Source organism: Cupressus sempervirens, chromosome 5 (assembly GCF_028749045.1).
Source record: "Cupressus sempervirens isolate cs-2001-9-10 chromosome 5, ASM2874904v1, whole genome shotgun sequence".
Taxonomy (NCBI): Eukaryota; Viridiplantae; Streptophyta; class Pinopsida; order Cupressales; family Cupressaceae; genus Cupressus; species Cupressus sempervirens.
Window position 1 is genome coordinate 620,105,679 of NC_143122.1, and position 23,112 is coordinate 620,128,790.

Sequence of the window (23,112 nt, forward strand, 5' to 3'; positions counted from 1 at the left end):
ATAATTACCAAAAACAAGTCAACCAAATTTCCCCAGACTGACGTCAAATCCTCCAAAATGATAATTAACAGTTAACAGGATAATGTGGGTATTGCGGCATTGATCTGTAGCTTTAGAATTTGCATAACTCAAATGCCACGTACTGCCAAAACAAAGTTGTATCAAACTCTATTACAACCCTAATATTGATGGAATCTATAAACGGATCAACAACCAAAACCCAATGGACTAAATTAAATTTCAACTAATAGTAACTCTAGTTTGATGCTTTCTAACAATCTGTCCATTATAATGCCACTTAACGAAATTCAATTTTTGAAGAGAATATCAACTCAGCACATAGTTACGAAACTTAAATTGCAATTTATTTAGTTAACCAAGAAGTGTATGACATCCTGATATACAAAAATGAATAATACTTGAATTGGCATCCAAGCTGAACTTGCTACACAATTCATTAGTCACCATCTCCAATAATTTTTGGCGTTGAAGAAGATAAACCAACTCATTAAATCAAAACACCAAAGCAGTTCAGCAGCATCAAAACCTGTATTTCCCACTATTTTTATCCTGGGGATGTTGAATGCACAATCTTTTAAAGATACAACTCTTGAGGATAACCATAAAGTTGGGAACAGTTGCCTATCCAAATTTTCCAAAGAAATGCCATCTCAAATTCCTTAATCTATTGCAAAGATCAGGAAGCCAACTGAAATATAAAGAAGAAACACGGGATATAGAGCAAGTCCTTTCCTACTTGGTGCAACAGCAGCACTCATAAATGGGTAAGCCGACCATGAGCTCCAAGCTAAAGTAATAAGCACCACAATAATTTTAAGTATGAGATTGTTTTTAAGCATGCATACAAGAGCTCCAACATCCAGGGGAAATAGACAGTAACCAAGAAGGCTGAGGCTTTGGAAAAAAATGATGTGCCCACCCTGCATAGTTTATATAATCATTGGAGGAATTCAGAATTCTGTCAACAAACAGATACTTGGCTGCATTATATAATAATGAAAACAATAAAAGGTGACCTTCTAGAAAATAAGTAAACATGGAATTTGAATTGTGAAAAATGTAATACCAGGAGTAGAACATTCAATGTTAACACAACTGCTCCAGCAGCAAGCACAGCAAAAGCAACTGCAAAAACCTTAGACTGCAAATCAAAAAAGGAAGAACCAATCTTCAGTTATAGTTCATAATCCCTGAAACCATAAAAAAAAAAATTTTAAAGAATTTTAAACAGCCTTCTTGTTTTGCCAGAACCATATAGATCTAACTTATAGGTACATTCATTTGTATGTCAAGCATGCAGTTAATCAAAACAAATTCCATTATTCCAACATAATAATTCAAGAAATGCATATTTTTACTTTCAGATGATAATGATTTCTCAGTGCCAGTAGTAATAAAATTAATCCTCTTCAAATCTACATATTTTGTTATTTGTGCTCAACTAAGTACAAGCTCCCTGCTATTGATTTACAATACCTTCAGAATGGGGATATACGACACCAAGGTTTCAAGGAATCATTCTCAACTGAAAATTTTTATCTATAATTCTACTATTGCAAGATCCTTACAGCTATCCCTTTAAGATCCTACTAGGCTCTAGCTATCCATGCCAATCTTGATATCCTCAGCTCCAATTAATTGGTGTGACACTACAGAAAATTCAATGTTCCTTCAAAGACCTTTGAGGAGACATCATAGAGTGATGGCATTGATCATTACCATTTAAGTTCACAATGGCAACTCAGCCTTGCTCCATAAAAATTTTCAGGTCCAAATAAAAAAAGCAACCATTAATGGTGGTGTCACCAATAACTTCGAAGCCCTGTTTGATTCCTGTCATGAAACCTAAATTCCAGTACAATCAATTGTCCAACTTTCAGGTCGAGGAATGTTTGCAAGGTAAATATCAAGGTGCAATATTCAAGTTACTAAATAATACATGAGAAAAAGGCTTCTGTAAATAACAATTTTATAATGAGAGAATGAAGTGTGTTATATTTGGTGACACCAGAATAAGAAATGGACTTTTTTCAGGTGAGCTCAGAGGCATATCATGGTCATCCTAACCAAGATCGCGGGAGCTTTTAAAAGTGGAGAAGCTTCATGAAAACGGGTTTTTGCAAATGCTGGAACCAAAACTAATTTTTTCAGATTCAAACTGATATACGCTATACAGATTTCATTTATAGTCACCTTGCTCAAATACAAGAAAAGCTAAACCAAGCAGTTGATATGATATAAATTTATAATGTAATGGTCATTATTGTTTCTCATTTCTCACCTTTTATAACATCATAGGCCATGTGCTGTCAGTTCCTCTTCGCTGACCCAAGCTAGATTATTAGTTGCTAGATCATAATCCAACCCGACAAAAAAAGGAATGGAGGTTTAACTTAAATACTTTGCGCCAAAGTCCACAAAAGCTTAAGAGAAAATCTAGGTTGTCCGTCTCTAATTGAACAGTAGGGTATAGTTTGGAAAGCTTTCTTGGATCACTCAAGAAATGTACTGAGGTTTCATCTGATGAACTCAGCACTCAATTTTAGCCATCCAATCAATGCATAAATCAAGATCGTGCAAATCTCCTTGGCCTCAAGGTCTACAACCCATACTGACTGATCGTTTTCTCACTAACCTTTAGTGGCTATTAAATCCAAGCTAAATCTGACAGCCAACAATGCAGTTTACCCTTCTAATGCCCATGTTAAAAAACGAAGTTGTAACCTAGCACTCGATCACAGATATCCAATACAAGCTAAAACCCAGTAGTACATGGTCAAGTAACATCTTGAAAGTTAAAACATTATCTATCGAGTCTAGATGACAATCCTAGCCATTCAAACAAAGCCAAATCAAACATCAAATAATTTATCTACCCCTAATAAAAGATTGTTTTACATCTCATCAAAACTTTAAATCAACAGTCCACAATTCTCCTCCAACTCTAAAAATCTGATAGCTCAATCTAACCAAGTTTGACCTCGCAAAATCTTTCGCCATCATTCAATGACAAGCTCAGTCAGTGCCCTCATACTCTCCCTTTTGTTATTCTGAGAAATATTTTCTATGAAGTGAGTATAAAATGATTAAATAGCTCAGAAATTTAATGAATTTATATAAAATTAGAACCATAAATTCTCATTGTTCAAAGCTAATAAATGCTATTTACTAAAGCAATTCATGTTGCCTAATTAAAACGACTTTATAAATAAGGAAGGAACCTTTATTTTTATAAGTTTAAGTTTTAAATAAAAAGAAAACAACAACACAGCTGTCAAAAATAGCAGTCACAGAGATTATTAAAGGACCAGCAGTCAAAGGAAGAGAAATAGAGGTTACTTCTTGAGAGAATAGGATAAGATGATTTTCCCAGATCTTCTTAAAAAAGCTTATGGGGTTCTTCATTACTTGATTTGTTCTATGTATCCCTAGTAACCCTCCTGAAACCTTATTTTGCATGCCACGTTTTGAAGTACCATAATTAAATTAAATCATTTTGAGCCTATTGAATAATAAAGATAGTAGATTTTCTCTCCATGCTAATCTTTTTAAAGTAGTTTAAGCCAAGGCTGTCCACTTTGTAAAACCTCATTCTGTTCAAAAGGATTAACTCTGAAGTGTTTTACCACAAGGATTTGTTATCAATAAATTCCATAATCTGTTTTTCATAATTGATGCACTTTTGATTGCATGGCTTTGTCCTTTATAGTTTATAGTGCTCACACAAATCCAAAATAAACTTATTTTGAAAATAGTGTTTAGCGCTCTTTAAAATTTTATTATAATTTTCTGTTTTCCACTTCAATTGACTATTTTCCGAAAACAAAAACAAAAATGTTACCCAACCAGTAAAACCAGAAGGGCCAAGTATCAGATTTATTTAGAGCCCTTACAAAACTAATTTCAGCCTTAAGAGAAAAGTAAACATAAAAATCTACAAATTAAAGAACAAGCACATTCAAAAAAGGCAAGATTGTCAATGGGCCCTTGCTCTACTAGCGAAGTTGAAGGTCCTAAAAGAGCCCACCAGGGATCAAGTCTTCCTGAGTGTAAGGATCCAACATTGAAAATGGGATGAGGTCGGGATCGTGCCCTAGGCAAATTTGGAATGGATACCTGTTAGTCCTTGACTCCTTAGCACATAGCCAAAGAGGTTCAGTTGTTGACTCATGCTCCCACATCAGGTAGCTAACAAAATTTCGTGGATGACCTCCAAAAAAGCCAAGATTACTGACCAGGATAAACAATATTCACCTGAGGCACCAAGACATTTTCTCTTGATAGATGTCCTGAGGCATAACTTGCAAAAGGTGCTACCTCAGGGGTTGCACTTAATCAAATATTTTATCTTCTCCTTGGAATAGCCAACTCCACCAAAGACTTGGGATGATATTGGAGTCAGAATTTGCATTGAAATTTGCAAAGTTACAGTGTCAAATGTCGTCTACCCTTCCCCTTTCCTTTTGGATCATTTTATTTTTCACTTTACTTTGAATCTGTATGATGTAATGCACATTTTGGAATTTGTAACTCCTGCAACATCTATTATATATGCAAAGGTCATTAGAGCTTCTGTCATACATCAAACTTGATCCATCGTGCCATGATAAGGATGTAAATCCATGTCCTTTTAAACCTTTCTTGGATGTATCTGTGTCTCTTTCTCCGATGTATCTATGAGTCCTTCAGATCCCTTCACTAATGAAATCACATAACTTGTAGCAGTTATGTTGTCTTCAACTCCTTCCAATCCATGGAGAGCTGCAACTTCAATTATCTTCCATTTTAACATTTCATTATTATGTTTGTATCATGGTTGATGATTGTAGTGGCATTTTTTGTTGCTTCTTGTTAGAATCTGATAAAATTAATAACCCAAAAACTAGTGCAAAGAGTAAATATCTAAACTATGAATGCAAATGATACAAAATCAAAATAGCATCATAGAGTTAGTCTCCAAGAGAGTAATGCAAATGCTAGAAGCAAAATAGCATTAAGAGGATGCAAAAACAAAAGATGCAAATACAAGCCAGGTAGCATGCTTATATAGGCTAGGAAGAGAGAGGAGGTGGCAACACCAACCAATGAGGAGCAACCATCTATCGGACTAAAGATAGCAAAGTATCTTCCCAAGATAGCTAATGGATGCTCACATGTAGAAAGGTGACACCTCACAACCATTCACCTAATAAGACATGCTTTATTAACCTAAGCGAGATTATTATAAGTGTAGGAAAAACCTAGCAAAATAGGAAAAATAAAAAACTACACTAACACCCCCCCATAAGCGAAGCTTAGGTGGATGTAGAAATGGGTCCCGACAACAAGGCCTAATCAGGTACCCAATACAAGAAAAAGAACTAGATGAAGGAAACTAAGCCTCCAATCTAGGAAATGTCCCAAAGAGAGGAACAAAAAAGAGCATGAAGCATCTCCGAAGCATGAAGCTGCAAACACTGTCAAAAGAAACTGTTGGAACCCCCACTAAAATAGTGCATGACCAAGTAGAGAAGACAAAGTCTGAAGAGCTGATCAATCGAAGAGGTGACCTCCAAAGGTAGGAATGAATGAGTGTCTATATAGTAGATGAACCATCTCACTGAAATGCATAGGTGCCTAGCCACTGCATCCGCCTAGTACATAGGAACAAAAATTGAATACGTCGATCACTCAACCGAACCAAGGAAGCAATAGAGCCAACAGGTGAACCCCCCCCCATAATGCTGAACAGGGAGAGGGGTGACAGGAACACTGAAATGCAATGCCAAAAACATCTGCAAGAAGAAGAATCAAGAACACCAACAGTGTCATAGAAGTACAAGCACAGGATAAAGGGCGGTGTCACTGACACACTGCATGGGCTAATGTCGTGGAAGAAAAATTCACTTGACAAAGGTGGATGAGCACAAAATGGAAAAACATCATGACCCCCCATGGCACTTTATAACTGAGTGTGAGTACAAACAAACACAAGGTGTACAAGATCCCAGATATGCAAAAGCAGGCACTTTATCTCAGTGCATTTACAGAAAAAGGAATGCAACAAAATAGAAGCATACAATGCTCAGAAGTCAGAAAGAAGAGTGAGCCAAAAGAACAGAAGAAGAGATTCCAGGACCTGTAGAATCCAAGTAATCCGCCAGAGTGCGAAAGTGCAAAACTCGAAGGAGAAAGAACCTGGAGCAGAATCTAGATAAAAGACCTCTGCAACTGAATAACTCACAGAACCAGCTTTCCAACGATATCTGGCGAGCCCAGAAAAGAGTCTGAATGAGCGAGATATGGCTCCCAAAAGGCAAAATAGAACATTTGGCTTTGACTACCAAAACAGGCAACCAGACTGTAGCAAAAATCAAAAAAAACCTGTACCATCGTCTTCGTCTCAGAACCAGCTTTCCGACGCATTTTTCGGATCGAAAAAATACGTCTGTATGCTCAAGTTACGGAAAAAAAACTGATAGGGCCTCCTCATGAAGAGCATATGCTAAAAGTGAAACTTGGGCACAATAATCAAAGAAACAAATAGCACCACTGCGATCTACTCGAAAAATCATGCACTTTCAAAAAAAGAATCGCCTCGATACGAGGTCGTATGAGAAAGTTATGATCCTCCGAAGTTTTCAAAACAAGAACTGTGCACAGTCACGGCTGAGAATCTGCAATTTCTGAAGAATTCATTCATGAAAATCAAAAAACAACTCCACTAATGGATAGAGCACAAAAAAATAGCCAAGTTCATAACAAGAATCATCAAAATCGGAGTCCGTATGAGCAAGAATGAGACATTTAAAAACTGCGTTCAAATCTGCGACTGCCAACGGAGAGGGGTATGGCTGTAGCTTTGCATGCTCGATTTTGCAAAATACACAGCTTGCATGCAAAATCTAAAAGATACCCAGACGGTTTTTCGGGGTTGCGAACAAAATCCAGAAATCGTTTTTCTTTTTTATGTACAGAAGATGCTGCTGTAGTGTAAATTGGACGCCTTTAACAGTAAAAAACGGCTCCAAAAATCAAAAAACGACCCCAGCAACCAAAATATGACATGCAAATGCTGGATCAGCATCCTAAGTCCATCAATGGTATGCTGGAACCTGCAATACTGATTGAAAACTCCAAATATGCAAGTTGGTTGTCAGATTTGAGATTGAAACCCCAGAAAAAAATCGTTTTTGTCAAAACTTTTCTGATTCTAGGATCATCCAAAGATGCAAGAGAAGAGCATATTTCGTTTTTCAAAAAACTACAAAAAAGTTTATTAGCCCTCCGCAAATCTCTCAAATAAGGAAACTAAAATCTACGCTTGCACATAGAAAAGCTCTGATACCATGTTAGAATCTAATAAGATTAATAACCCAAAAAACTAGTGCAAAGAGTAAATATCTAAACTATGAATGCAAATGATACAAAATTAAAATAGCATCATAGAGTTAGTCTCCAAAAGAGTAATGCAAATGCTAGAAGCAAAATAGCATTAAGAGGATGCAAAAACAAGAGATGCAAATACAAGCCAGGAAGCATGCTTATATAAGCTAGGAAGAGAGAGGAGGTGGCAACACCAACCAATGAGGAGCAACCATCTATTGAACTAAAAATAGCAAAGTATCTTCCCAAAATAGCTAATGGATGCTCACATGTAGGAAGGTGACACCTCACAACTATTCACCTAATAAGACATGCTTTATTAACCTAAGCGAGATTATTAAAAGTGTAAGAAAAACCTAGCAAAATAGGAAAAATAAAAAACTACACTAACACTTCTTTGACCTTAAATCAACTTCAATGGCCTATTTCTAATGAGTTAAAACTCCAATCCTTTTGCATTGAGCTCACCAAGGTATTTTGATGTATAAAAAACGATAAGGCCAAGGTTCATTAGCATAGAAAATCTTGAGTGACCTAAGTGTAGTGTTGTTCAACACAGAATGTGATTATTCCTCAATAAAAACTATAAAAATGCTTATTGAATGTTGATATTATTGCCTCGAGAGCTATCTTTCTTTCCTAAATTTGATATATATAAATAATCTATTTTTTATTAAAGACAACGAAGGGTCCTCACTTTGAAGAGACAAGAAAATGAAGAGTCAAAACATTGAAAAGTCGTGACAATAAAGGATCTTCATTTGTAATGGCAAGACAATGAAGGGTCAAGGCAGTTTCCTATATTCTTCCATGAGGACTTCATGTGTGTGTGTGTGTGTGTATTCCATGTTTTTCGGTGATCTATATGTAGGAGTATTCAAGCTGTTGATTCGAATTTTTCTTTGATGAGTGATTGTAGCTGTTAGAATAGATAATACTAAGAGGAGGGGTGAATCAATATTCTACAAACTTTTGCCCACAACTAAATATTGTTAATTACTTTATAACTTGTATATGAAAGTAAACCAACAATGCTGAACAATAAATATAACCACACACAAATAGCACTCATAACACCATTATTTGTTAACTAGGGAAACCCTGGCCAAGGGAAAACAAAGCTGGAGATGATACCCACTAGATGATCTACTAAAAAAAAGAATCCTGTTAAGGATATCAACCCTGTTAGGATTCTATGAAATACATATAGTGTCTTAAGTCCTTGTTAGAGGACTAGGCCTTGTTAGAAGCATCAACCCTATTAGGAGTTGCTTCAACCCTATTAGGAGTTGCTAGATCAAATACAATGTATGCAAGAAGAGCCCATTGCCCTAACATGCAATAAGCAATAAAGTCCTTCACAAGTATAGGTATACATACAATACTTTTTCATTGCTCAAACAAGCACTTTCTCTGATCATACATCAGATCTTGCATCACATAAGGCTTGCATATCTTTCAAGCTATCTTCACAGTAGTTTGCATGTCACACATCTTTCACATATTTTACACCTCATTTGCGCAAGATAAGATCTCTACTTATATCTCACAAATTAATAATTCTCTGCTCAATCGGCCTTCATGTCTTCACACACTTGACATAATATAAAATCACTTATAGATTAATATCCACAAAGTCGGCTCATCATGACTTAGTAATTATTTTGTCACCAAAATAATTCCTTAAGTCGTATGTAATATCCCTTTCCGGATATTTACTAAAACCCTTAATATAAAACTTACAAATTTTAAACTGAACTGTAAATCAGTATTTGATATAAATTCCAAAACTTAAATCCACTTTATAACCAGCAGATATGCATACAAGAAAACCCAAAAAAGTGTGTTTATTTCCTCCAATATTCAAAAGTACATATTTAAACCAGCAATTAATGCAAATAGTTGCCAAATAACATTACTATATTATACATAAGCAATACAATAACACACAACAATCCAAAAAATCCAATCTTATAAACAAAAATAACAGTCAGATTGGCAATATAGATAAAACCTGTAAGAAGGATAGGTTTGTGTCCAACCTCCAAAAGTTTCTTCAAGGGTTTGCGTTCTCGAAGAGATAACCAATAACTGTTTCCAGCTCCCAAATTAATATTTGTTTTAAATATTATAATCTTCATAACTTCCCATGTGGAGCTTGTTGTAACTTTATCACTTTTCCCAATGTGATGCATGCTCTTTTGAGCAATGTGGGATAAAGCACCTTTTTTGTCCTTTAGTCACTTAAGTGAACATAATAACTTTTTAAAAAATAAAGTGACAAGTTAAATGAACTTTAATAGTCATTTAGTCAATAAACCATATAATCATTAGGCATTAAAATAACTAATCAAACAAACTCGGATAAGCACGTGGAATAGCTTGTTGGAAAGCTCTCGACGAGACGCTTCCAAACCAACACTAGGATATCAAGAATACTGAGCTCTGTTTACTAACTAAAAATAGTAAGTATCTAAACAATCTGCCAAAACTACTCTGATGGGTCTGAAACTCAAAATGTCTAGGCAAACTCTCGAACCAAACCCCGTAAGAACTTTTTCACCCCCGAAACTGAGGCGAAGTGAGCCGGCAACACCGAATTATAATGTCCCAGAAAAAGGGGACATTACAAAGCCTCCATTCTCAAAGATTGCTTGCCCTCAAGCAATCCGCTCATACCTGCAGAAACCAAATGCCAAGATCCCATACTCGCCTCAAGAAAGAGGTTCTACACCTCAGCCAATGTACCCCGGCATGCATCTTCCCTAACTTGGAATGGTAAGATAGTACAATAGATGCGCCAAATAACTGAACGCCAAGATCCCAAGGCTCACCATTAAGGGACACCAACTGCTAAATGCTACTGCCCTATATACCAAAACCCTCAGTCAGAATGAATGCCTCACTCCATGAGTGACCCAGCGGGTCTCTACTGTCAAGTGAAGATGGGAGCTCAGCAATATACCAATATCCACCACAAGATGATAACAACCAAACTTTCCTCCTAGCTCCCCAATTAAAGGCAATACATTGGGATTCTCCCCCTAGATTGCAAGTGAGAACTCATGAGCTATTTGAGATACCACTGACCAACTCCTATAATATATGCACCACTGTACCACTCCCGCAATATCTGTACCAATGACAATGACAGATCCAACCAATCTAACTCCTCCACTATATCACCCTGGTGAAAATGAAGTAATCCTAATCTTTGGAACTCTGATGTGTCAAAAGGCTGAAACACACAGATCATAATCCTATGACTGTGTAACAATACAACATAATCCACCAAATGTAAGATACTATTAACACCTAGATCCCCGATCACCCAATCAACATGATCCTAGATAAAGGAAAGAGTGGTTGGTGAATCACCAACATCATGAAGGCTAACACTATTTTCAAGATACTGCTGAATAAAAAATGTAGACACCTCAGGAGGAACATAGGATAATGTGTGTTCTCCCCACTCATCTGCAAATAACTCATTGACCCTTGAAGGCCAAATAGAATCAGCGAAATACTACTAACATACACAGGCAAATCAATGATAGCTAGCATATACCAACAAGTAAAATCGCCAATCAACAAGTAGGTCTTGGCCATCGCATAAGAGCTGGGTGATAAAACTCTGGGTAAGCTGAAAAATCCCTCAGAGCAAGCTAAGGATAAATCTAAACTTCCTACTGCACCATAAGTACCCTCGCTTATGTCAAAGTCTTCGTAAAAGGATGGTTCATCATTAATTGAAATCTCTAAATTATCCTCACTTGTTGTATCACTAACCATGTGCTCATGTGAAGATGTATAGATGCTGTCATAAAAATCAGAATTTCCAAAGTCATCAACTCGCTGATCCATAGAATTTTTCTCATCATAGAAACTCTCGGACGGGCAACACGTAATTAAATTACATTGTTTGCCTTCACATCTACCCGCTTCATGAATTTCCTCAATGATTTGCGTGATTTCTTGTGCCCTTGAACCACTGTTATCTTCTTCATAAGTGGCTGCCCCACTCGTTTGATTTTCAACTTTGTAAATGAAATAATGTGTTAATCTCTGTCTATTAATAGTTGAAAGTACTCATATTTTATCATTTTCAAAGTTTCAAAAATAGTATGTAAAAGAGGACTTGTGACACCACATACATTCTTATGCCTTTCTTCTATCACAATCTTCTACATGAGATCCTCAATCAAATTGGAAGAATCATCCATCCTTATCAACACTAGGACAATCTTGTCCTCTTTGACCAAAAGCATATCCAATAAGTCAAGGAGTGATAATAGTTTTTGACCATCTCCTTCAAACACAAGTGGGCTGTTCTCCATAGAATTTTCTGATTTTTCATCACCTAGGGGAACAACATTTTTAAATATATCCTCTAACTCAATGCGTGCTATATCATCTATCCTGCCAACATTGCGGTCCATTTGCTCCTCCACAAAATTTGATATAATTTCCAACCTAGTATCATCATAAAATTTATCCAAGTTAATTTCCATGTCACCAAATAAGATGCTGGTGTTTTCCATGTCTGAACAAAGTGGGGAGTTGCCAATGCTGGCGGTTTGGTCAAATCTTCTACCTGGGCCATCAATATGCTCATCAAAAGCACTAGTGTAAATAGCTCCATAAAATACTTTTGTCTCTCAATTACCTATTAGTATACTTGTGCCATTATTAGTACTACTATCAAGTTGATTGATATCTTCCCTATGCAAATTTCTATAACTGTCCTCTGCAAGGAGATTTCGAGCCAATTCATAGTATTTGTTTCTTATCATATCTATCTTGTTTTGCAGCTCTAGCTGAAAGTCCACATATTCCATGAAGGGTAATTCTTTCTAAATTTGTGGAGGGAATTTGTTGTACTCATCATATATGCTCATTATTTCAGTCCTCATATCGGATTGGAAATTTTGGGCTAACTTCCGTTGCGATTTAACAATGTCTTTGTGAGTTAAATGATCAGGAACAGCTGCAATTACTTGTCACAATCTGTAATGTAGGCAATATGACTCTAACTATGCATATCATGACATCAATTTATGATTCAATAATGTCAAGAATAAGAAGTAGAGTTGTACAGGACTGTCATTCTTGATTGATGTTGACTGACATCTAAGTTCTGTAAAAAGGAAGTCCCAGACCAACATCTACAAATATGATATCATTTGATAAACCAATCTTCTCAGAACTGAAGTGGCTTTCAGTGAATGGACTTTGACTGTGGTGACTTGAGGAAGCTATGGCTGGAAAGTCCTTGTTACAATAACCGTAATCCAATGTCCAGCAGAAGTACCAGTAATTATGGTCTAAACTCCTTTGGTTGTGTACAGAAGATGTCACTTAGCATTTCAAGCACCCAAAAATCTATCCAAAAAACTCCTACACATCTGCACATAATATTCTAATGCCAATACACATCCAAGGTGGTTGTCACGGAAACAGTTCAGCGATTTCAGTTCAACAAGATGTAGTTTAATCGCTCAACACCCAACTTATGTAATCAGTTTCTTAAGTCTACCTCCAACCAATGAAAAGACTCAACAGAACTATGCTTGCTATGGAGATGCATTCGCAACCTGCTATTAAACGTCATTTTGTCTGTTATACCTGTCACTGTCTACTTCACGTGGTAACCTTAAACTTGTCTCCCCTCCTTACTATATTCTGCAACTGATACCACTGTATTATTCTATACCGAAATGAAATAACAATGGATCACCAGACTAATTGGAATTTTGTCGAACACTTGCAATGTAACCAAGAAGGATATGATATGGTTTACTGTTTCAGGTATTAATACCATTAAAATATTTGCCTTGCAGTCAATGACAATTCAAAACACTATCCAGTTAACCATTCAGAAATAGAGAGCTAATTTTTATCACCACCGTAATACCTCCTAACAGCCCAGAATCAATAGAGTTCTCAGTGCATAGATTATATTTAACAAATACACACAACAGGAACAAGATGAGACGTATGTACAAAAACATTCACAGAATCAAGTTTCTGGAGTACCTTGGAGCCCCGACTTATAGCCAAGTTGTGCTACGTATACCATCCGATGGCATTAGCCGGAATGCTGGCTCACTGTCCCACCCGAAGTTCTTGATAGGGTGCAAGGGAAATACTACCGCCTTGATGTTCATCGTTCCCACACAACGATGACCAGAATTAGATGCCGGCGTAGGATGGAGTTCAAAGAAATCTGCAATGTCGTATGTTACTAGAAGGCCCATGTTTCACTACACCTATGTTTCAATGCCCAGCCTACACTATGTTTTCAACGTGCACTCCTAATCATGAAGTTCCTCCTGCCGAGTGAGCCAGGGCCGATATCGGCCTACTACTGCTACCAAGAACAGTTCTAAACGATATCACAGTATGGAAATAAGTATCACGCAAACTTACATAATCAAGATGATGCCTAGCACGCTGCCCTTCTCCATTGTCATTTTACTATTCAAGACGTTTGGATGTATTAGCACCGATTTTACCTACACACTCCTTACTCTCATACACCTGTTCAAGAATGTTAGACGCTGCTGTGCAATTGGCAACAGCTAACTGTTTGGGCTCTCAGTCCATCATAGCTAAACTGGTCTCAATCCGATGAATGTGACTGGGTAAACCACTATAATAATCTCTGTATTTCCCAAATGTATGCCAAGGAAGCCACTGATGTTGCAGAGAACTCATATGCTTCTAACTCTTGACGCCTTGCTAGACGGCTGACTCTCCTTCTTACTGTTGTTAACCCCTACGATGCTGGAGGATGTTGACTACTCGTGGAAGATGATTTCCGACTAGTATTACAAGCTGCTGTTAGAGTCGTGAGTCACCACTCCATCCACGTTGTTCTTCATTAACCTGAGGCCGTGGACCATCCCTATGGGCCTGTTCTCTTGCCGCGGCAACACATCTATTTCCCATGTCTTGCCACCGTTGGAGGATCACCAGTTTCCAAGCCACGTTAGGAGTGAAAAGGTCTTGCAGATACGACAAAGCTGGGAGCTGTAGGAATGCAACCTGCCGCTAAGATATATCTGACTCTTAGTATGGTAAAACCATCCTTCCTCTAAAATAGGTTTTTACCATATGCAAATGCCCAAATTATAGTAAAATCACCTATGCGAGCTTCAACCCAATGCAGATGTTATTGAAAATTTGTATGTCATACCTACCTATAGATGTCCAATACTGAACTGTGCCATTGATAAAAACTAGATTATCTAGTAACCTTCGAATGATCTGGTGTAAATTCCAATTGATAAGGCTAGGACTATGTCCAGCTTCCAACTTCTCAAGGGTTTTCGTCCTCGAGATACTAACCAATCACATTAAAGCAACCAGAACGTACTAATATATTGATTTCATAAATTCCTTTTGCGATTTAATTGCTGGTATAATTTCGCAGGCTGGCAGGATGCATGGCTCTGACACCACTATAATATACCTTTCCGGATATTTACTAAAACCCTTGATATAAAACTTACAAATTTTAAACTGAACAGTAAACCAATATTTGATATAAATTCCAGAGCTTAAATAGACTTTATAACCAGCAGATATTGTGATGTCCCCATTCTGACATGTAATGTAAATAATAATTAAAGTATTATATATAAAGTAATATTAATAATAATATTAAAGTAATAATATTTTATAAGTAATATTATATAATATCATCGCATTATAATAGCAATATGGAATTATAATCTAATATAATTATAAATAAATAATTATTTTTAATAATTAAGATATGATTTAATATAGAAACACTATAAAGAATTATAATATAATAATATATAGTTGATATATTATTAAGATAATATATGTTACAATATAATATAATATACACTATGATAGTAATTAATTTAACTAAGCTTATTGATGTAAATATATAATTAATTATATTATCATTAATATAATTAATATTAATCAAACGACATGACTCTATAAAATGCACATATAAATATTGAATGTCAAGGATATGATAGAAAATATTATGAAATTTACACAAAGAAATGAGAAAATAACTAATGTCCTGAAATGGGACATTACAGATATGCATGCGAGAAAACCCAAAAAAGTGTGTTTATTTCCTCCAATATTCAAAAGTACATATTTAAATCAGCAATAAATACAAATATTTGTCAAATAACGTTACTGTATTATACATCAGCAATACAATAACACGCAACAATCCAGAAAATCCAATCTTATAAATAGAAATAACAATCAGATTGGCAATATAGATAAAACCTGTAAGAAGGCTAGGTTTGCGTCCAATCTCCAAAAGTTTCGTCAAGGGTTTGCATCCTCGAAGAGATAACTAATAACTATTTCCAGCTCCCAGATTCATATTTGTTTTAAATATTATAATCTTCATAACTTCCCATGCGGAGCTTTTTGTACCTTTATCACTTTTTCCAATATGATGCACGCTCTTTTAAGCAATGTGCGATAAAGCGTCTTTTTTGTCCTTTAGTCACTTAAGTGAACATAGTACCTTTTTAAAAATAAAGTGACAAGTTAAATGAACTTTAATAGTCATTTAGTCAATAAACCATATAATCATCAGGCATTAAAATAATTGATCAAACAAACTCGGATTAGCACATGCAATAGCTCGTTGGAAAGCGCTCAGCGAGACACGTCCAAACCAACACTGGGATATCAAGAATACTAAGCTCTGTTTACTTACTAAAAATAGTAAGTATCTGAACAACCTGCCAAAACTACTTTGATGGATCTGAAACTAGAACTGTCTAGGCCAACTCTCAAACCAAATCTCGTAAGAACTTTGTCGCCCCCGAAACCAAGGCAAAGTGAGCCAGCAACACCAAATTATAATGTCCTAGGAAAAGGGGAATTACATCATACAACTAATATTTCTGATATTCTATGTTTTGTTCTATCAAATATCTAAACTGGTATTTTAACCATAACTTACGTTGTACTATTCGTACACATTTGCACACTGACTTACTTCATCATGACATTGTCATAAAGTTACCCTCAACTACGCATGAGCTAACTTGAAGTGTGACGTCCATACATATCACATTTGTATCTGTACTGCTGCAAACTATCTAGCACTTAAACAATTTTCTAACTCTAAATGCATAAATGAAATGTTGAATACAAGTTGCCATAAATGACACTCTCTAGACATCTAACTGACCATATTGCCAACAATCTCCCCCTTTGGCATTGATGGCAACATTTGGGAAAATTGGCTAAGTCCCAAAATGATGTAATGCAAAACAAAAACTAATAAAAGTAATTACACAAAATTGCCTTCATAACATAACAATTTTAATCATGTTTTGATGGATCATTACATTCCTTATCACTCCTTACATTGATACATAAGTGTACTCCCCCTTACATATACATATACAATTTTGTTAAATATATTCCTCCTTAGTACATACAGTTTTTTTTACATATATTACTCTACCTTTTACATCAATGGCAAAGGTGTCATAAAAGACTGTGAACAAAAACTTTGTGGCATGCTGCTGATCAACTTGATATTCTGGAAAAACAATCTACATACACACGTTTCAATTGCTCAACTTCTTCCTTCCAATTTTCCTTCACTATATCAAATATACTGATTAGTGCGCAAAGTGCATAAGATGCCACTTCGACCGTGCTTAAGTCAGTATAGGCAAATTTATCATAGGAGGCCTTTGTTGCAAGACACTCCAATTGCCTCAGCAAAATGCTGATCTTGGGTGACAAAATTTCCCTAAGAGTAAAGAACTTTTTTATTACCTTTTCCTTATCAGCCTCTGTGCCTCTGATTGCATCATGGATCTTCTCAACTTTAGTTCCAAAATCTTCAATGCTGACTTTTGGAAACTGTAACCTTGTAGTGAGTGTACTAAGTTCACTCCTCTAACAATTTAACTAATTCTCAAAACCTGTCAGGTATTTGTATGACAGTGCACATTGTCCATACAACTCCTTACCTTCATCAATATGCTTTCTTGACTCCTTGATGCATCCATCAAGTGCCTTCAAATCATTCCTTACATTCATGCACACTGTATCAAAAAGTAATGCATCATGTTTTGCATGTGCTTGTGCTGAAGTAACTTCAAACAAGGTTGTGAATTCTTCGTCAAAAGACTTCACCAGTTCTTTAGCCTTTGATTGCAACTCTGGATTAGTTACAGTTGTAGTATCTGTCTTCTGCATTCTCTCTAGTACTTCAATTAATGTCTTCTCCAAAGACTTCACAAATTTATTATTTTCAAATAACTTGCTCAATGAGCTCATTAACCCTTTCTGGTCATCATCATCATTAGATAGTGTTGTCAAGAGCTTGACTGCTGATGATGAGCTAGGTGCAAGTGTTGCAATAGGTGCAATTGTTGGGGCTATATAAGGTATGTCCACTTCATGTTGAAACACTACCTTCCCAAGTTCTGACTCCAAATATTGATTCTTGCATCACAATCTTCCACCTCTGCTTTAGCTCAAAATCTTCATCAGTTTTCTTCCTTTTCTCTTCCTCTTGCTTCTTTTGCTTTTCCTTCTCTTTCCTCTTTTCCTCTTCTCTTTGTTTCTTTTTTGTAACCTTCCTTTCCTCTTCTCTTTTCCTCTTTGTTTCTTTCTTCCTTTCTTCTTCTTGCTTCTTCTCTTCTTTTCTCTTTTCTTCTTCTCTCCTCTTCACTTCGTTTCTCTTCTCCTCTGCATGTTTCTTCTTTTCCTCTTCTTCTTCCTCATCAAAGCTGGTGTAAGCAGCAATACTGCTAACAATTGATGTCCCATAAATTGCAAAAGGATTTTCTTTTGCATCTACTGTTATATGTGTAGTATCCACTTGTATAGATTCAGTACCCATAACCATGTGAGGAGGTGATAGTGCTTGTTGTGTCTCCTCAATATCTTCCTCATCATTGGATGGTGTACTTGTTTGTACATATGCTGGGCTTACTGGTCTTGACGACGCACTTACTTCTAGCATAGAAGTCATATGTTTTACTATGGCTTCCTCTGTCTCCTTCTTAACTTCTTCATAATTGTCTCCCATCAAAATGATTGCTCTTCTTTTGTTCCTTAGCAAGGGCTCAATATCCTTCAAAATTTTGTCCATATCTTCTTTAGAGTTAACTTCACATAGTTTGTTTATCATGTTTTCTCTTAACTTTGTGTCTTCTTCTATCACTCTTTTCTTTCTGTTTCATAACCTATTATATAGGTCTTCTGGGATATTGTTATGAATGTTGTCAAACCTTTTGTTCCTCAAGATCATGTTTCTTACTATGGCATTGTCTAGTTGCCTTCTATCCATATTATTATACAAGCTATAGAATTTATTCAACTACACAAAATTATCATCATTTATAATTTGCATGTTTAGGTTTTCTTCCTTTGGTTTCCATGCCTTCTTTCCTGCTAGAGTTCTTCCCTCTTGTGCCACTTGTTCCACTAGGTTGTCCTTCGCTTCATCCTCTGAATCACTGACTTGTAAGGTCTTTCTCCTTTTCCCAGGTCCACTAGAAGTTTGCTTGACCCTTTTTCTTGTAGATGGTGTAGGTTCTTACTTTACCTTTACCAATCTTTCAAACTTCCTTCAGACAACAAGTAAGTCATCCTTTGATTGCCTCCTAGGTTGACCACGATGAACTCTAATTGGTTGCACTTACGCAACTGATGCATAGGGTGCAAGTGTCTGCACACTGGGTTTTACAATTGTTACACCCTCAGAAGGTGCTGCAACAGCAATCAGTGTTGTTGCTATCACCTCAGTCTATCCATTATTCTTCATTTCCAGCGCAATACCTTTTATTTCATCAAACTACTCTCGAGTCATACCAGATTCCTTTACGATGGAATCTATCTTCTTCTCCACTTTCTTGTTAATATATTTGTTGTGAAGTTCAAAATGAACTTCCCTTACCTTCTCATCATGGGTACACCCCATCTAGGGAACTCAGTGCCCTTTTCTGATTGGAGTATAATCTAGCATACCCTTCAATGAGCTCTGCACTCATCTCATATCCCATGGGCTCAATGAATTTCACCCTTGGTTACACTGCTTCCATGCATGTATTGTCAATTTCCACCATGAAGCATAATTCATTTTTGTACTTCTCCACCATGGAGGGAGGTATTTTGTACCTTTGTTTCATCTCAATCTGAAAACTCTTCATCATCCTGTCTGTCATTGTCTCTGACATTTTCCAACTTTGCCCTGTAGCACTATGTCCACCAACTTCATTGCACACTCATTGCTTGCCCAATTTGCCATTCCTAAGAACTTCTTGGTTGCATAGAAGAATAAATGTATCAATATGGACTCAATTCCAAAGACTGCATTCTTAGTCTTCTTCAATTTTGCAATGTTGTCCAATAACTGAGTTCTGACTATTCACTTTTCTTCTTTCAACTGCCATTACATAGGCTGTATGTAAAAATTTGGCTAGTACTGAGTTAACCCTTGAACCATGGTTAAGCTTGTACCCTAAAATTTTACTTATCACTTTAACTACTTTGTCCTAAATCATGTCCACCTTCATATTTCTTCCATCAAACTTGGTGTACAAGTTTGTCTCAACTGTCTTTCTCACATTTCTATCATTCACTAGGTTGCATCCTTCATTGCTCAAACTTGTGACCTTGTGAATTAGGTCATTGTCAATTGCGACTGGTACATCACCTATCCAAAACATCTCATCATGCACTCTACTCAAAATTATTTTGGTCCAGTCATGATTGTCAAACTCTATGTAAAACATATACTTTACTAGGTTTAGCTCGTTCAGATGTGCATACTCGGATTTCAAGGTTAGGTCATTGTTACACATGACTCCTAAGTCCTTCTGTATATCCTCATCACCAATACTTTCAAACTTACAATGGATGTAACTCCGAACATCTTCTACATGAAGCACATTCTACAAAATTTGTGAAAATGCACCTAACGAATCATCCACTAAATGGGTGTTTCTTGAACTTATACCTCAATCTTTCACTAACATCATATACCGTCTAACTAGTCATAATTCGTTCAACTATATGCACTCAAAACTTAATTCAAGCTCTGTAAAATACCTTAAAATGTCACGTTTAGGGCTTCTGCAACTTCGCACTTCAAACGCCTTTCTTTGCACTTGAATTCGTTGTCAAATCACTCTTTAATTAATCTAAACACTTGATATGAACAAATGATACACACAATCTTGTTCGCAATCTTTAAATCACTTCAAATCGAACTCCGCATTAAATGCGTATTTACCACAAATTCAAAAACTATCATTGATTACCATCTTTCAGCTTACTACAATCATATCTAAGCTTGCGCACTCGACCATAGATGTCTCTCTATGTCCTCTACCTTTTATTAACTGCACAACTTCTAATTCACTCTCTAACATTAGTTCTGATTAACTGATGCTCTACCTCTTCTAACACTGCCTAATTCAAATAGGATGAGTCAAAAACTTCTAACTCAATCTCTCATCAAGTGCATCAAAATACTGTTCCTCCAAAATTATATAGGAAATTTCTAGATCCTTAGCTTTCACAAATGCTTCTTTGAATTCATCAACATGTTCCTTGATTGCTTCCTTCTGACTGTTGTTATTGCTATTATGATTCCTTCTATCATTTATGTTATTATTCCTTTTGTGATTAGGATTCCTGTCGAAGTTTTTTCTGTCCATTCTGCAATATCTTGCTTTGTGGCCAAAGTTATTGCATCACTAACATACAGGTGCATTCCTCCTTTGAATGATACAATTCTGACAATTAAGTGCATTGCAATTCCTTGCTGTAATGCCCCGCCAATAGATCCAAAGAATTAACCTAGAATTTCACTAAGTTTAGTAGCATTTTTTTTTTTTTTTGAAAATAAATACCATATATAACTAATTGCACAATAACGAAAGCAATAGCAATGTCCATCTGAAAGTAAACATAACATAAATAACAGATTACATTCTTGAAGATCCCTTAACGTTGATTTACATACATGAATCCATTTAGTACAACATCCACATAAAATAATAATGATAAGTCCAATGTTTATACATTACATTTCAAATACTCAATCATCCACTATACATGTCACAGGGTATGGCAAGCTAAAAAGAATATACATACATAGAATAAGGTACATCATCCTATTTTAATCCATGATACATCAAAGTAGAGATAATCACATGATACACATGATACAACATCATAGAAGACATACATCCATCATAAAGATCAAACATAATAAACTAAGTGCACGGTTCCTCCCAACCGTTAATAGCATCATTAGACCATCATGGATCCTAGCCATCCCTCCGTGCGTAACATTCCAAATCACCGAAGAGATCATCGGTATTACATAGTAGGAATGTCACTCCTAATATATATCACATCATATGTAGAAAGTAATCTAACATGCAAATAAAAGCATAAGATAACATCATCTAACATATGCTAATCATCAATAAAAAAGGATACATATCCACCATCATGAAGGACGCATCAGCCACGATGTCTCAATAAATCTCAAAATGATAAGACTGGAAAATACACTACCACCCAACCGCGTGGTACCTAAGTGGTCCACTCTCACCGTGCTGAGGAGATAATCTCAAGTCTCAAACAGGCTATCAAAATCACATAGCACATATCTCTATAAGTCCAGGAATCCTAAAAGTATACTAACTCAAAGGTTCCAAACACAAAATTTGACATCTAATCCCAGAGGCACACAATGACATGTAGGAACCTACTATGCAAGCGGAAAAGCGTCATCGCAATTATCACGTACAAGTTACCCTGGCAGTTAGCTAAACTCCAAGGGTCCATACTGATTTCATGCGGCCACTAATATCCTCTCATACTGACGAGGTATACTACGGAATGCAAAGTCGCAACCATGCGTCTCACTACTCCCATCCTAGCCTGTACAAGCACTCAAGGCATGGGCGAGAACAAAAACACTTATCTTTTTAAATTCATTCAGTTAGTATTAGGTGTGAATGTTATCACTTATTAATCCAACTTACAATGAGTTATCCTGGCAGCCTCTTAGGGCCCCGGCCCCCATTGCAAGCCACTTCCCGTCACTACATGCAGATATCCTACCCTAATGCTCATGGAATCATAAATCTCAAAATCACAAAAGATAATCCATAAAATCATCAAATATGCATAAAAGCATCAAATCTCCATGAGCTAACATTCATAGAAAATCATGAACACAACAGCTCTCTATTGGCAACTAAAGTATCACTGATAATCAAAGTATCCAATGGTTCTCAATAACTAAAATATATATCTCAATCATACTGATCGAAGACTCCAACAATGGTTGAGTCAAACATGTCACAACATGACATCATCAAAAATAGATCCACATTACAGTCTCATCATGGCGACTAGAAAATAACCAAGGATAACTGATCGATGACCAAAATAATGGTTAAGTCAAGTGTCTCATACATAAGAATCTCAACTATAACAATCAGTAATCACAACCAATATATAGAGCATTCCATCACATAACCATGGTTGGGTTTATAAAGATCAAGATTTAAACATCATATCACCACAATCACATAACCCCCAAGCCTCTGGTAAACGTCCTATACTGGTCAACACTAGTCAACCCAAAACCCAAAACAATAGCATAAGGAATACACAATGCAAACACATGTTTTGGTTTTACCAAGTTTACAACTTGAATTT

The 23,112-nt window shown here is 36.2% G+C and overlaps 1 protein-coding gene across 2 annotated transcripts in view; it reads right to left on the reverse strand.

The window, feature by feature from the left end:
- Positions 1–347: 347 nt before the first annotated feature.
- The window catches only part of LOC149557422 (protein YIP4b-like), a 33,623-nt gene continuing 10,858 nt past the window's right edge, over positions 348–23,112 (reverse strand). For both annotated transcript variants that reach the window (XM_089832065.1, XM_089832066.1), the window contains exons 3-4: positions 1,088–1,162; positions 348–941 (exon numbers count right to left, since the gene is read on the reverse strand). In XM_089832065.1, the coding sequence (XP_089688191.1) occupies positions 681–941; positions 1,088–1,162 (336 nt within the window). In that variant the 3' untranslated portion in view covers positions 348–680. The remainder of the gene's footprint in view (positions 942–1,087; positions 1,163–23,112) is intronic.